The 15,964-nt window shown below is 44.4% G+C and overlaps 1 protein-coding gene across 3 annotated transcripts in view; it reads left to right on the forward strand.

Annotated features, from left to right (window-relative positions):
* GAD2 (glutamate decarboxylase 2) overlaps positions 1-13,773 on the forward strand; it is a 39,110-nt gene extending 25,337 nt beyond the window's left edge. For all 3 annotated transcript variants that reach the window (XM_083579754.1, XM_083579753.1, XM_083579755.1), the window contains 6 exons: positions 1,839-1,903; positions 3,238-3,316; positions 5,221-5,370; positions 7,822-7,929; positions 9,796-9,885; positions 10,662-13,773. In XM_083579754.1, coding sequence (XP_083435880.1) covers positions 1,839-1,903; positions 3,238-3,316; positions 5,221-5,370; positions 7,822-7,929; positions 9,796-9,885; positions 10,662-10,835 — 666 coding nt within the window. In that variant the 3' untranslated portion in view covers positions 10,836-13,773. The remainder of the gene's footprint in view (positions 1-1,838; positions 1,904-3,237; positions 3,317-5,220; positions 5,371-7,821; positions 7,930-9,795; positions 9,886-10,661) is intronic.
* Positions 13,774-15,964: the final 2,191 nt, after the last annotated feature.

Below are 15,964 nucleotides of genomic sequence, written 5' to 3' on the forward strand. Positions count from 1 at the left end.
CAAAAACCATGCGGTTTACTGTGGAAATGCATTTCCTAGCAGAGTCTCTGAAGGATGTTGAGAACCCCAGATTCTAGAAGCTGACAAGGAGAGCAGGAAGGTCTGGGCCATCTCATTTTCTTTGTCCCTAGTTTTTGACATTCAAAGCTTTATTGCCTCGAGCTCTTGTGGTTAGTAGCAAGTAGTAGGCCCATCCTATACGAATAATAATAATAATAATAATAATAATAATAATAATAATTTTTATTTATACCCCACCCTCCCCAGCCAAGACCGGGCTCAGGGCGGCTAACACCAGGTAAAAACAATTGATTAAAATACAACTTAAAAACAAGATTAAGTACAACATTAAAAGGCAGCCTCATTCCAGTAGAAACTCAAATCAAAAACTTTTTGGGGATGAAAACGTCAAATCTTCACCAAGGCCAACTATCCAGACTGGTCCTACGTGGGCCAGAAAAAAGCCAGGGAAGTCAGGGAATGTGACTGTTTATTTAAGAACATTAGAAAAGGCTACTAGATCTGGCCAAAGGCCCATCTAGGCCAGCATCCTGCTCTCACAGTGGCCAAACCCGCAAGCCGAATCTGTGTACAACAACACTTTCCCTACCCAAAAACTGGTATTTGAAGCATACTGCCTTCAACAGTCAGAGCTGGTTCAATCTAGGTGGCTGTGTAACTTCTGCTAGGTTGCTAGGTCATGTGACCAATTTGGAAAGGGTTTGGAACAGGTGTGAGTGCGCACCTGCCCCACTGTGCCCCCATCACTCCCTTGTTGGGGGACTTGTCTTCACCACTGGTGTAACATGGGGGGGGTCTGCTGGGGCGATGGTCCCATTTTTTCTGGGGGGTCCTGGCAAGGCACTGTGAAGAGGCTGCAACAGGCATGCATGCCCCGGACACAGTGAAAACATGCTCCATCGCTGATCCTGGCCTCAGCTAAACCAGCTGCAACAGAGCTGGGCTGAAGAACTTACACCGGTGTACCTCTAACTGAGCTGGAATGAGGGATTTGAACTGGGTTAGCCCAAGTTAAGCCCAGACTCAGACAGAGATTCACCTGTTTCAAACTCCACTCATCCCAGAAGATCTTGGGTGTTGGATTGCTCCCTTGCTTTTTTTAAAAAAAAATAAAGCTGGGAAAACAGCTTATGATTTATCAGGACTTCCTCCTCTTCCGCCCACTGAGATCCAGTGTGGTGTAGTGGTTAAGAACGGTGGACTCGTGATCTGGTGAACCGGGTTCGCTTCCCCGCTCCTCCACATGCAGCTGCTGGGTGACCTTGGGCTAGTCACACTTCTTTGAAGTCTCTCAGCCCCACTCACTTCACAGAGTGTTTGTTGTGGGGGAGGAAGGGAAAGGAGAATATTAGCCGCTTTGAGATTCCTTAAGGGGAGTGATAAAGCGGGATATCAAACCAAACTCTGCACAAACATCCACACTCCTCCCTGACCATTGGTCCTGTTGACTAGGGCTGACAAAGTCTGGAGGGCCACAGGTTCCCCTCTCCTGTTACAGCACAACTTTTGTCTGCATGGAATGGACAAAATGCAAGGGGACAGTCACTTGAATTGAAGGGCTTAAGGTATTTCTTTCTTTTCTACAGCCACTTAAACCAACAGCGCCATTGCATCATGTGGTTGTAAATTTCAAATGTGCACTTGGGGAACATGTTTCATACACTTCCCATGTTTTGAAATTTCCTCAACAATGTTTTTTTGGCTGCTTCCCTGATCACACAAGGAGAACATTCAGAAGTGACTTGTGGGCTTGGATATTAGAGCCTTGAAATCCGTATGACTGAATACAATTAATGCTCTTTTCTTTTCTTTTCCAGGGAGCGTGGGGTGGTGGGCTGCTGATGTCAAGGAAACATAAATGGAAATTAAATGGTGTTGAAAGGTAGGGATTACGGACATGTCATTAAATATCACTTATGTGCTGCAGTGACTGATGGAAATATTATTAGACGCTACTCATATGCTGTCTTGAGTGCCACCAGAATTCCTGCAAATTTAAAACCAGTCAATATCCTCTTGTCAAATGTAGCAGCAGAAACTATTTTTCAAGTTCCAATCATTATTGAAATATTTGACCAAATCTTTGTAAAGCATAAGAGCCTGCTGCTGTTCCTTTTACGTTGTTGTTGTTGTTTATTAAATTTGTATACCGCCCTTCTTTCAGAGATCACAGGGCAGTTCACAACATAATAAATACAAAATGAGAACACAAATACATAATAAATACACAATAACAAATCAATAACCCCCCTCCCACAAACACGTTTAAAATATTTAGCCAAAGGCCTGGTTAAAAAGAACCATTTTCACCTTGTGCCTGAAGATATGCAATGAAGGCACCAGGCGAGCATCCCTGAGGAGAACATTTCACAAATGGGGAGCCACAACAGAAAAGGCCCATTCTCATGTTGCCAGCCTCCAGACCTTTTGAAGAGGAGGCACACAAAGAAGGGCCTCAGATGATGACTGCAGGATCTAGGTCTGTTCATATGGGGAGAGGCGATCCTTAAGGTATTGCGGTCCTGAGCCATTTAAGGCTTTGTAGGTCAAAACCAGCACTTTAAATTGGGCCTGGAAACTAATTGGCGGCTAGTGCAGTTGGGCCAAGATTGGTGTAATATGCTCAAACTCTGTGGCTCCGGTGAGCAACCTGGCCGCTGAATTCTGCTGATGTTTCCCAACCATCTTCAGCGGCAGCCCTGTGTATAATGTGTTGCAGTAATTGAACCTAAAGGTTACCAGAGCATAGAAAACAGAAGTTAGGCTATTCCTGCCCAGACAAGGGTGCAGCTGGGCCACCAGTCAAAGTTCCCCGTGACATCCAGACACAGGGAACTGTGGTTTGTTTGGTTAGTGAAAACATGCCAGGGTACCTATTCAAGGTACCACTCTCTCATTAACCATAGTTTAAACAACTATGGACTTGTAGAAAGACATTCACTAGAAAAGCTCCAAGCTGAAAAATCTTCGTCATTTCTAAGGAACATTATCTGTGCCAATACATTTATATTAACTGTTATTGGATGTTTGTAAAAAGCCTGATTATGGCATGAAATAATGACTTTCTTTTTTAGCTGCTTGGCTTATTTTCAGCCTTACTGTTCTGGCCATACAAGAGCCACCTTTTTATTTTGGTTTTGCTGTTTGCATTTTACGCCTCTGTGAATGCAACCCGCCATTGCCGCACCTCATATTAAAGTTTGGTTGCTGTTCTAGGGCCAATTCTGTGACATGGAACCCACACAAAATGATGGGGGTCCCGCTGCAGTGCTCCGCTCTGCTCGTTCGAGAAGAGGTATGTTTACATCCATATTGACATCTTTCGCCTGAAAAAGAATAATAATAAATCTGTAGTCAACCTGAAATAAAAAAAAATTTAAAAATGGGTGCAGAGGTTGTTGCCTAGAAATGGGGATATCAGGAGGTGGAGTCAGGCAGAGGTCAGCAGTAAAACAAAAAGTACCCAATGGCAGTGAAGTTAACTCTTTATTCAGAGAAACAAAACAGCTTGGTCACAGGAACTCTTCTCAATAGTTCTTGCCCCAATGAGACAGCTGTGAGGACTGATGTTCTCCACCTTCTCCTGCTCTCCAAGGCTCCTCCTCCAGTTCCTTCCCCAACAGCGTAAGGCTCCTTCACCCTATCTTTCTTTTCCCAACTAGTATGGAATATTATGAGGGACGGGGGTGGCGCTGTGGGTTAAACCACAGAGCCTAGGACTTGCCGATCAGGAGGTCGGCAGTTCGAATCCCTGTGAAGGGGTGAGCTCCCATTGCTCAGTCCCTGCTCCTGCCAACCTAGCAGTTCGAAAGCACCTCAAAGTGCAAGTAGATAAATAGGTACCACTCCGGTGGGAAGGTAAACGGCGTTTCCGTGTGCTGCTCTGGTTTGCCAGAAGCGGCTTAGTCATGCTGGCCATATGACCCAGAAGCTGTATGCTGGCTCCCTTGGCCAGTAAAGTGAGATGAGCGCCGCAACCCCTGAGTTGGTCACGACTGGATCTAATGTTCAGGGGTCCCTTTACCTTTACTATGGAATATTATGAGGGATGCCGCACTGGGGGCACTATGCTACTTTAGCAGACGAGTGAATATGAGAAGCAAATGGGGTTTCCAAAAGGTTCCTAGCTTTCCTTACGGTGGATTTAAGAGCTCAGCGACGCACGGTTGGTAACTAGGTGCTCCCATCTTCACAGCAGCCAGGGCAGGAAAAGCCAACATGGTGTCCTCCAGATGTTGTGGACTACAACTCCCATTACGCCTGACCGCTGGCTGGGCTGGCATGGGATGATAGGAGCTGGAACACAACAGTTTCTGGAGGGTGCCCCATTGACTACCTCCGGGCTGGGGGCTGCATGGTAGGAGGTGAAGCAGAAAATAGCACATATTTAGCTGAATTGTTTATAGAGTTGGGGACGAGGGTAATAGCTATAATTGCAATAATATATTTATGTGATGATGTTGCAAGCAAGTCTGGGCTATGTGTATGGAGCCTGGGCTGCCCTCTCGGCCTCACTGATGTGGTCACAAGGAAAGCAGAACAATACATTTGGCACCAGCTTGGCTGCAGGAATTTCCAGAAGGAGGCATACAAGACATCATCCAACCCTCTTAGGGACTCTACTCCGGATTTGTGTGGAGTTCGCTCCTTAGCCTTTTCTCCCTCCCAAAGGTGTCTCACAAGCATGGAAGAAAATAATGCTCTTGACTTCATAATATAGTCTAAAGATACAACTGATGGCCCCCCTCTGCCAGCACTGGAGCCTGTATCCTTTCCTTAGGAAACCTTAGGGAGCCAGTGTGGTGTAGTGGTTAAGAGCGGTAGTCTCGTAATCTGGTGAACCGGGTTCGCGTCTCCGCTCCTCCACATGCAGCTGTTGCGTGACCTTGGGCCAGTCACACTTCTCTGAAGTCTCTCAGCCCCACTCACCTCACAGAGTGTTTGTTGTGAGGGAGGAAGGGAAAGGAGAATGTTAGCCGCTTTGAGACTCCTTCAGGTAGTGATAAAGCGGGATACCAAATCCAAACTCTTCTTCTTCTTCTTCTTACAAAGTCAAAGTTACGAGGCCTTCACAAACACACATCAACTGTTCCTCGCAGCACAGCCAAGGATGGGGAATTGTTTGCAAGCGCTTTCTTGAATCAGTAAAACTTCCCTGTTATTCCACGTGCCCTTCAGAGTGTGTCTGCTTCTTTAAAGGGCCTGATGCAAAGCTGTAACCAAATGCACGCTTCCTACCTCTTTCAACAAGATAAGCACTACGACCTGTCATACGACACTGGAGACAAAGCCTTGCAATGTGGGCGCCATGTTGATGTCTTCAAGCTATGGCTGATGTGGAGGGCAAAGGTGAGTATTTTCAATGGAAGAGGGAGCGAGGGAGAAAAAGAGAGGGAAAAGTAGGTGTCTTATTTCCCTCAGAGAGGTACAATTCCCAGAGTTCCCTGGAAAGAGTGGTAATACTATCATCATGATCATTTATTATTATTAGCAATACAGTGGTACCTCGGGTTACATACACTTCAGGTTATATATGCTTCAGGTTACACACTCTGTTAACCCAGAACTAGTGCTTCAGGTTAAGAACTTTGCTTCAGGATGAGAACAGAAATCAGGCCCTGGCGGTGCGGCGGCAGCTGGAGGCCCCATTAGCTAAAGTGGTGCTTCAGGTTAAGAACAGTTTCAGGTTAAGTACGGACCTCCAGAACGAATTAAGTACTTAACCTGAGGTACCACTGTATTATTAAACTTATTGGCTTCTTTACAACTCTCAGCATCCTTAGCAAACTACAGTTCCCAGGATTCTTTGGGGGAAGCCATGACTGTTTATAGTAGCCTGATGCTGCTTTAAATTCATGGTATGATTAGGGCCTTTGCCATATAAAGTGACTGGTTGGGATTTTGTACTGAGGTATATATAGATGAGTGTGTAATTGGGAGCATTATTGGTTGAACAGCATAATGTTATCTGAATAGGGGGGTTTTATTTCATTATAAATGCATTGTATTGCATCTGAGTTCTGTTTTGTACACCGCTTTGCGATTCTTTTGAATGCAAAGCAATTAAGAATTTTGCTAAATAAGTAAATGTTGGTTGCTAGGTTGCTAGGCAACTGCGGCTGAGCATTCCTACAAGAGCTGTCTCTGGGTAAACCACTGCCCTCTCTAACACGAGCTTTCTGTGCGTGAAATAAATAAAAAGCACAAACCTGGGAGTGAACAAATGAATAATAATTGGCAATTCACCTTTCAGCCGTGAGGAATTGAGTGCCGCCTTCAAGCTTCGAGCCTGTGACATCACGGAGCAGTTGCCGCACCTCGACTCCAGCCAATTTGGCAGCCTAACAATTCTGTTTTAGCGTAATCAGGCTAAAAGCTTTCGAGAACGACAAGAGGATTTTGTTGTATGAATTCTTAAAACTAGACATGGCAAAACTGTGACTAGAACACCTGCTTCCATTTTATGCAGCAATTAGGAGCGGGCGTAATACTGATGTGGGGAAACCAATTATAAATCTGTTGTTTTCTAGGGGCATATTTGTAAAGACTCTCCGAGGACCAGCTTATTTTGCAGTTTGGAAATATTGCCAAATATAATGCTTCCTGCTGAGTGGTTTCAGATTCCTCCCCCAAGATTTCCTTTAAGATGAACAAATTCATTTACTACAATGGCCTGCAGGAAACACACATTTCATGCAGCTGTAGATGTTTTTGCAACCCATTGTTGGCACCATCTTATAGCTAACCTTAACCAGGTTGCCACTGCTTAAAGTTAGGTGTGCATCATTTTTGATCCAACAAGGAAATGCACACCATGTCCCAGTTACAGAGGCCTTACAGCTGCTCCATAAAGCTCCTGGTTTCTCTGTATGTGGATGCAAAAAGAGGAAATGAAGGGAATGATCCAGGACCTAGCAGCACCACAACACATAGCTGGTGGGTCACGAGTTATGTAGGCCCGACAGACTGAATGAAATCAAGGTGATTTAACTCATTGATTTTATCCACTCAGGAAAAGAAGAGGATGGTTTAAATCAAGTTTCACCCTGACTACATTCATATACCGTATTTTTCGCCCTATAAGTCGCACATTTTCTCCTCCAAAAATTAAGGGGAAATGTGTGTGCGTCTTATGGAGCGAATGCAGGCTCCTTGGGTTCAAAGATAGCCACCTGAAGCCTCCGGAGGCTTTGGGTTCCTTTCGCTGAAGGGTAGGTGCCCCTTCAGCTAATGTGCAGCGCCCCTTCTGCTAAGCGGGAGGAGAAATGGAACACAAAAGGATGCATTCTAACTATTCCTACTCGGAAGGAAGCCCTACTGGATTCAATAGGAAAACTTTGCCCAGAAGCTTTTCCAGGAGCTTGAGCAATAATAAATACAATATGCAGCCTGCTGCTTTTGCTACCTTTTAAGGAGGACCTTGAGCGAGGGCTCCTGTAAGTGAGCAGAGAGGGTTTTAAGGAGGGAAGTGGTGCAGATACCCTCCCATTTGTGATCTTCAATTAGGTAGCTTATTTCTGATTCCCATACAATTCAGAGACCTCCAGCATCCCTAGATTGCTGTATATTAGAGAAGCAGCACCCTTCAGGTCATATGCTGATCTGTTGCATAAGGATTTGAACAAGGCAGTGCCTGCTGTGATGCTTTTTTTTTTAGTGCATCCTCCAAAATCAGAAAAAATAATAATATTTTGTTCTCTTCTGATTGTAAATTTCTTCAGGTGTTCTTGTAGCCAAGCGAGATATACATTTAACAAACCTAACCCTCCGTTCCTCTCTCTTTCTTCCTTTGTTCCAAAGGGCACTGTAGGATTTGAAGCACACATTGACAAATGCTTGGAACTTGCAGAATACCTGTACAACAAAATAAAGAACAGAGAAGGCTTTGAGCTGGTGATTGAGGGAAAGGTGTGTGTGTTTATTTTCACATAGCTTTGAAAAGCAAATCCCTCCACACTTACCTAAGAGTAAGCGTCACCAATCACAGAAAGGCAGACTTCCAAGTAAAAGTACATTGGGATTGCACTGCTCCAGAACATCTATTACTACACCATTTTATAGATTGGGGATTTTATTAATTAAAAAGTCTGCCCTGTACTTGCTAATCATAGAGACCAAACTGTTACCAAGGGACTGTTTGTCAAGTAATCTTCCCGCCCAGTGTGCTAGAAGGAATCGACATAAGCACTAGCAGAATGATTACCATGCTGATTTATGAATCAGTTGCAAGATCAGTGTAAGGAGCCCAGAGAGCACCTGAACTGGCCAGAACATCAATCAGCCTTCCTGCCTAGCAGGAAGACAAGAGTGCAGGCTTCCCATAGGCATCTGGTTGGCACTGTGCCATTGGCCTAATCCACCTAGCTCGTATTATGCTCTTAGGTTGTAAATCTAACCCAGTGAATACATATGTGTATTCCCCGTTACATAAAAAGTTAAAGGACCCCTGGACAGTTTAGTCCAGTCAAAGGTGACTATGGGGTTGTGGCGCTCATCTCACTTTCAGGCCGAGGGAGCCGGCGTTTGTCCACAGACAGCCTTCCGCGTCATGTGACCAGCATGACTAAACTGCTTCTGGTGCAATGGAACACCGTGACAGAAACCAGAGCGCACAGAAACACCATTTACCTTCCCGCCGCAGTGGTACCTTTTTATCTACTTGCACTGGTGTGCTTTCGAACTGCTAGGTTGGCAGTAGCTGGGACAGAGCAATGGGAGCTCACCCCGTTACATGGATTCGAACTGCTGACCTTCTGAGTACAGGCACCACAAGTAATACAGTCAAACCTCAGAACTCGAACAGCTCCATTGCTGAATGTTTCAGTTTCTGGACGCCGAAAACCTGGAAGTGAGTGTTCCGGTTTTTGAACGTTCCTCGGAACTTGAACATCCAACGTGGCTTCCGCTATGCAAAAACCTAGCTGTCAACCAATCAGAAGCCGTGCCTTGGAACTCGAACGTTTCGGAAGTCAAACGGTCTTCTGGAACGGATTACATTCAAGTTCCGAGGTTTGGCTGTAGATCTAATTGATGTCAAACTATGGACACCTAGGGAATTAAAGGAATCGATAGGAAAAATCAAGTCTGCTCTTGAAACCCTACTATATCTCAGTCTCCTCTAACTGGCAGTGGCCCTCCAGGGCTCCAAGAAGAGGTCTTTCCTACCCTTGCTGCCAGATCTTTTTAACTGAAGACGCCAGGGACTGAAGCTCAGACACTGTGTGTTCAAAGCATGTGCTCCCATCACCTTCTCCCAGTATCTATTATCCCTGCCATATTCCTTGGAACACATTAGGTTGGATCCAACATAACCTGAGTTGCGCTTAGGTCCCATTGAAATCTCCAAGTTTCAAAACCTGGAACCTGGAACATTTTAAAATTAAAAAGTTAGTCGTGGCTATCTGAATACCCATTCATTTCAATGGGAAACAAGTTTAACTAGCATATTCTGAATCCAACCTGTTGCTACTGCTGAGTGCAGAAGGTAAGTAAACAGCACAACCCCATGCATGTTTACTGAGAAGCACTTCTCACTGGGTTTAATGGGGCTTATTCCCTAGGAATTTATACTGGAGACTGCAGCCTAAGTTTATCAGTGGAGGAGCTGAGGTTCTAAAAGGTTGAGAAACAGCAGCCTACTCAAGCTTGGGGTTGTTGGTTTTTTGCTCTTGATCTAGTGTCACAGGAAGAGCTATGTGTGGGAAAGGGGAACGCATGGACCTTGTGGCAATTGAGCTGCTCGTGCAATCTAAGACGTTATTTTCTTTCCATTAGCCTCAGCACACAAACGTTTGCTTCTGGTATGTGCCTCCCAGTTTACGAAATATGGAGGATAATGAAGAAAGAATGAACCGTCTTTCAAAGGTAAAAAGAAGAAGACAATGTGCCCATTTCTATTACAGAATGCACTTTCCCCCTTTTCAAATGAGACCAGACTAGTCCACACCTGCACATATATGCATTTGCGTATGAGCAGCAGTTTCGGTCTTTCCCATTCATACCTGTCAGCATTCCCTTCTGTGTTTGCCCCTGCTTTCTAATTTGTTGACTCAGTATCTCTGTATCAGGGAAACTCAATTTACAGGCAAAAAGCACTGAGACTGGTGTTGTTTGGGGGTAATATCATGTGGACTGCACAAATTAAATGGGAACGCAAACAGCTGCAAACACACAGTAAACTCCAATGCGGACAATCCCTAAACGGCATTGGAGGCCAGATGTCCAGCATGAACTCAGATCCCTTGCAACTGAAGAGGGTCCCTGACACAGTTATTGTACAAGGCTGCACAGTTTATGGGAGCTTGGGTTGGTTGCTGAGCCAAGTAGGACAAATGCTACGCTGGTGTAAACCCAAGAAGTGGTAGCCAATGAAGGGAGAGACGTAGAATGTGGCCATATATCAGAACACAGGTCAGCCAATAATGTTGAGTAGGAGGGGAAATCCACGGAATGTTGTGACATCAGAACACAGGTCAGCCAATGATGTGGCAAGGGAAGGGAGAGCAACAGAATGTTGCGATACAGGTGAGTTTTGCTGGATGCTATAGGGAGAGGACTGCATGTCTACCTTGCCCCTAAGATTATGGTAAGAAAAGAGGCAGTAGAATATTAATTTTGTTTTTCATACTGTGTCTGTGAAGGTGGCTCCAGTTATTAAAGCCCGAATGATGGAGTATGGGACCACAATGGTCAGCTATCAGCCCCTGGGAGACAAGGTCAACTTTTTCCGCATGGTGATCTCCAATCCAGCAGCGGCTCACCAAGACATTGATTTCCTGATTGAGGAAATAGAGCGCCTTGGGCAAGATTTATAATTGTGTGGTCTTCCAGACCCTTCTGAAATGTCTCTCTAGGTAGACAATTAAGTTGTCACAAACTGTGGTGAATGTATTTGTAGTTTGTTCCAAAGTGAATCTATTTCTATATTGTGCCGTCAAAGTAGAGTACAATTTAACACTTAAGAACATTGCTCCTCTTTAAAAGTATTCCCCCCCCTCCCCGTTGAGTTTGTGAATATTTCCCAATTAGAAAATATAAAAAGGCTGCATTCAAACAAATCCAGAATAATGAAATGCTCATGATTCCACCCTCCAAATTTTAGTACAGTTAGTAAAAGCGATAGTTTGCATTAAACGTAGCCAAATTTGCCCCCAGACAGTCACAGAACACAGTGTGGGGCATTGTAAAGCATAAAACAAAAAATGCTTTCAAATAAAGAAATGTTGCCTTTTTTTTCTTGGTATATTAGAACAGAATTTCTAATTTACATACATTTCAGATGTATTTAACTACATATAATTTTACAAAAGAAATATATATATATATTATATATATTAAAAAGATCCTATTTTGTAAAATATAGATTTTTATTTTCTATGGGTTATGAAGACTGCAGGGGCAAAAAATAGTAATAGTAGATATTAAGATCCTTTATTTTCCTTCAGAGAAATTGCATTGAATGCTTATTTTGAGACAGAAGCCCACATAAATTATCCAACAGAAATGTCTCTGTTCTGCTTGTCACTTTACATCTCCAGAGTTTAGTACTACGAAAACCTCAAGAGATTACTGCAGCTCTTCAACAACAACACAAGATCAATGACAGTGAAATTATAAAATCTTTACGATGTTTCTCAAGTGGCCTATCTAAGCAGACGCACAATCATCATAGAAAGTGCTACCCACGACTTAACATGGCGTTGTATTTGGAGTCTTCTCAATAATAATAATAAAAAGGTCAAAGTTCAGATCAGTTGCTTGTGCCATCAGCATTTTAATAATCTACAGGTAAAGAAAGGAAGCCTAAAACTTCTTAACATAAGTAGACCAAACCATAGGGCTTACCAGTGAGGGAGCCAAATTGCTGGGTTGACAGCTATGGGGTGGGGTAAATCTTGGAATCATATGGCCAAAATTCACCAAAGCAGCCAACCAGAATTCCTTTGTGCGATCCAACCTCTCTATACATAGATTCAACGCGAGGTGACATAGCTGCAGAAGCCCCTATAATTTTTGCCCTACCATTAGGCAGAGTGAGGCAGCCAGTTTCCGGTGCCATGAAAGGGCAGCAATTTGGTTTGTTGTTTAATTTATTATGGTTGCATTTTCCCCCAACCAGGGAGGCAAGAGAGAATTTGGGTTTTTTCTGCCTCAGGTACCAAAATAACTTGACTAGTCATGGGTCTTATGCACCTTGACACTCACATGGGGTTGGAGAGGCATCTGCTGCTTTGCCTCGGGCAACAAAAGATCTTGGACTGGGCTGTTGGTCCTTCAAGCCACTCCCTGCACTTATGCAGAGATGGGAGGATTGCAAGGTATGAAGGAAACACCTTCGAATACACATAAAGCACTTTAGCTTTACCTCTTTGCAGTTTCAGGCACAGTTCCTGCCTTCCCTAGGAAAACCCTCTTCTGATTATGAGGGCCATTTTTATGGCATATTGAAGGCCCACCGAGACTTCACACTTCCAAGTTAGGCCATATTGCAAGCAGGTAGGGTGGGGGTGGGAAAGAGGGAAATTCCATCTACCTGAATTTCACATCTTGGAGTTGTCTCTACTTATAACACTGGCCAAGTTTTGGGTTTTAGCTTTAACCAGGATCAACGTGGCCACGTGGGTTTGTAAAGCAATATTGTTTTACGCTCTCTCAAAATACTTGAAGTAAACCAGTGCGATGTCGTCACAATTGATTGAAAATACTTAAATTTTTTGGTACTGGCTCATTGTAGCATTGCAAAATATAAGAGCAAGGAGATGAAGCTGTGTCTGTAATTTGTGTTGCCTTTTAAATTATATTGATAGCAAGGTTTTATTTTTTATTTTTGTCACCTCGGACTGAGGCTGTGCACTTTAGACTTAAAACTGTACAGTGTTGCCAATCAAACATGTATCGCTGTATAAGCTTGTACAATATATTAACTGAGCCGTCCTTAATTGTGTGGTAGCGGTATTGAACCTTGATATTGTAAGAACTGCATCCGTTCTAGTTTCTCTATTGCTCACCTGCTTCGGATCACAATCTCTTCCACCGTAAGCTGATTCCTGTGAAACGATGTTTAACTCTAGACATTTAACGCTTAAGAGTTGGAAAGTGAACAGCTCTGCCAGTGAGATCCCTACTCAGATAACAGCAGAGACTATAGAGGCCTCTGTGCATAATGGCTTCTTCCTTCCATTCACTTCATTGGAGGAGAGCAGCCGCAGGATTGGGGGAGGGGGCAGCCAGAGGATCTCCATGAATCAGGGCATTTGAGGACCACCCAGCAAACTCTGCTGCTGTGTAATCTCCATTTAGTTGGTGCTACTGCGACTTCCACTGAATGAAATGGACAGTTGCATGGCAGTCCAACTTGGGATAATAGCTAGTTTGCAACACACCAGCCAATTGTTCCTGTTGCCCCAGGGGCAGGGAAGGTACAGGGAGTAATGGCAAAGAGGATTTATAGGCCTGGGTTACATCTTGCATGTGATTTTTTTATTAAAAAAAATTACTTGTTTGCTTTGCTTAATAAAGCTAATTACGGTCCGTGTAGATATTACTTGTGTGTGCCAATCTGAGATCTTCAACTGGTGTTTTCATGTGCATAATCACCAGCAGGATTTTCTTTTCCATGTTAACTCTGTTTGTTGCATCTGGAGGGGGGGTGGAGGGGGGGAGAACTACATGGCAACCTGTTCTTCTTGTATTTGATTAAAGTATTTTATCTGTGATGTCACTCAGAACCCAAATAAAAAGTGTAAAAATGTGGCTGACATGTCTCTGCGGGGTTTCCACACACCCCTCCCTCCCTTTTCATTACCGACCTGGGAGATAGTAAGAAGCAGGAACAACTTTTGTGCCATCTCTCACCAAAGGTCATGAGGACTAGGGAGCTTTATTCCAGCTGTCACCCTTTGTCAGGTTGTTGCTTCAGCACATTTTCTATTAAACGTGATAAGCACAGAAATAACGGGACACTGTCACAGGCTCTTGATTCCCCTCTTATCTTTATATACATAAAGTGGTTTACCTGTTTCATTATCTTATAAGGGGTGTGGGATCACAAATAAAAGAAAATGTGTTTTTTGTAAAGGAGAGGAAAACCTGTAGCTCATCTGGCAACTTATGTTTCTTTTAACAAGTAATCTCTTTCTTTCTTTCTTTTCCTTCCTTCCTTCCTTCCTTCCTTCCTCTTATTGCCTTTCTTTCTTCCACTTTCGGTTCATAATCTCGTGAACCGGGTTCGCTTCTCCGCTCCTCCACATGCAGCTGCTGGGTGACCTTGGGCTAGACACACTTCTCTGAAGTCTCAGCCTCACTCACCTCACAGAGTGTTTGTTGTGGGGGAGGAAGGGGGAAAGGAGATTGTTAGCCGCTTTGAGACTCCTTCGGGTAGTGATAAAGCGGGATATCAAATCCAAACTCTTCTTCCTCTTCCTCCTCTTCTTCTTCTTCTAGCCAGTCTCCCATTTGGTCCACAGCAATCTCCAGTAAGGTTCCATATGCCTTCAGCTCATTCATTGTAATGGACCCATAGAAAACCTTTTCCCCAATTTTAATGCTTGTCTGCACAGTTGCCACTGTGTCAGGGACTGGCTGGACGAAGAGGAGTGGTGGGAGATACCAGCCAGGGGAATACCCTAGAGAAACACCAGAGGAGGAAGGCTCAGAGCCTGGGGATTGGTGATGGGACACTGAGGAGAAGTGAGGAAGAAGATTGGGAGGAGGTACCTGATGCTGAAGGGGCAACAGAGTTTAGTGAGCAGGGAGAACCGGTGACAGGGAGCAGTTCAGGCTCTGAGGCTGAAGCAGAGGAGGGGAATCAAGAAGCTGCTGAAGAATCCAGGGAGTCCCCCTTTCCTGCTGCAGCAAGCTCCCCTCCCCCCTGGTTTCCAAGAACATGCAGGATAGTGAGGAGAGTGGAACAGAGATCAGAGAGGCTTGAGATTGCTTGAGAGATATCCTGGAGAGGAGGAGCCTTAGAATCCGTGGAAGGCAGGGACTTTCAGTCCTGGAAACTGCTCTACAGGGGCAAGACCAACCAGGACGTGTTGCTGAATTGTATGCTGTTTCCTTGAACTTCACTGACAACTGACTCTGCTTCTACGTGCTGACCTGCATCTGACTCCAGCCCTGACACTGCTGGCATCCCTGTTCAGTGTTCACCATGAGGGCTAGGAATGTAGGAAGTTGCCTTACACTAAGGCCATCTATCTCAGTGCTGTCTACACTGCTTGGCAGTGGCTCTCCAGGGTTTCAGGCAGGGGTCTTGCTCAGTCCTATCTGGAGATGCTGGGGACTGAGCATGGGGGTCTTCTGCATGCATAGCATATCTCCTACCGCTTGGCCTTGTGGTCAGGTTCATGTAGTCGGGTGCAGGAAATCTGTGGTTCTAAAACCATATGGAAATGTGAGCTGCATGAATGCCTCTCCCATCTCCTAGCTGTAAATATCCAAATATTAAAAATGTTTGGTAAAGCAGCCGGGGCAGCTAGCTTTCAAATATCTGAGTCGGGTTTTTGTTTTAAAGCAGATGCAAAGGCTTGGATTCTGCTCCCAAATTAAGCCAATTCCAATGCTATTATCCAAAGTGTGTGCACAGCCTTAATTAGCACCCTTCAGGATAAATGGGTAGGAATCGTTACAGCTGGTTTGAAATGGCTAGGAGGAAAGAGGGAGGGGGGTCGAGAAGTATATAAATGGAAACATTAGCTGAGCACTGACTCACAGCATTCAATCTTCAAAGCTCACCATCTGTTTGCTCTCCCTTCTCCCAAATTCTCCAGCTGCCAAGTACAATAAAGAGGAAGGAAAACAAAGCAATGTTGACCACCAAGAGCAAGCAGAGGGGTACTGCAGCATGTGGGGCAACCTGTAGGATCTCCTTTTATCTCAATCTGCATCATCAGATCATCTGTTTAAAAATGGGTAACCAGGTATCATCAGCTCAGCCTTGCCC

The sequence above is a fragment of the Podarcis filfolensis genome (genome assembly GCF_964270895.1).
Source record: "Podarcis filfolensis genome assembly, chromosome: 12".
Taxonomy (NCBI): domain Eukaryota; kingdom Metazoa; phylum Chordata; class Lepidosauria; order Squamata; family Lacertidae; genus Podarcis; species Podarcis filfolensis.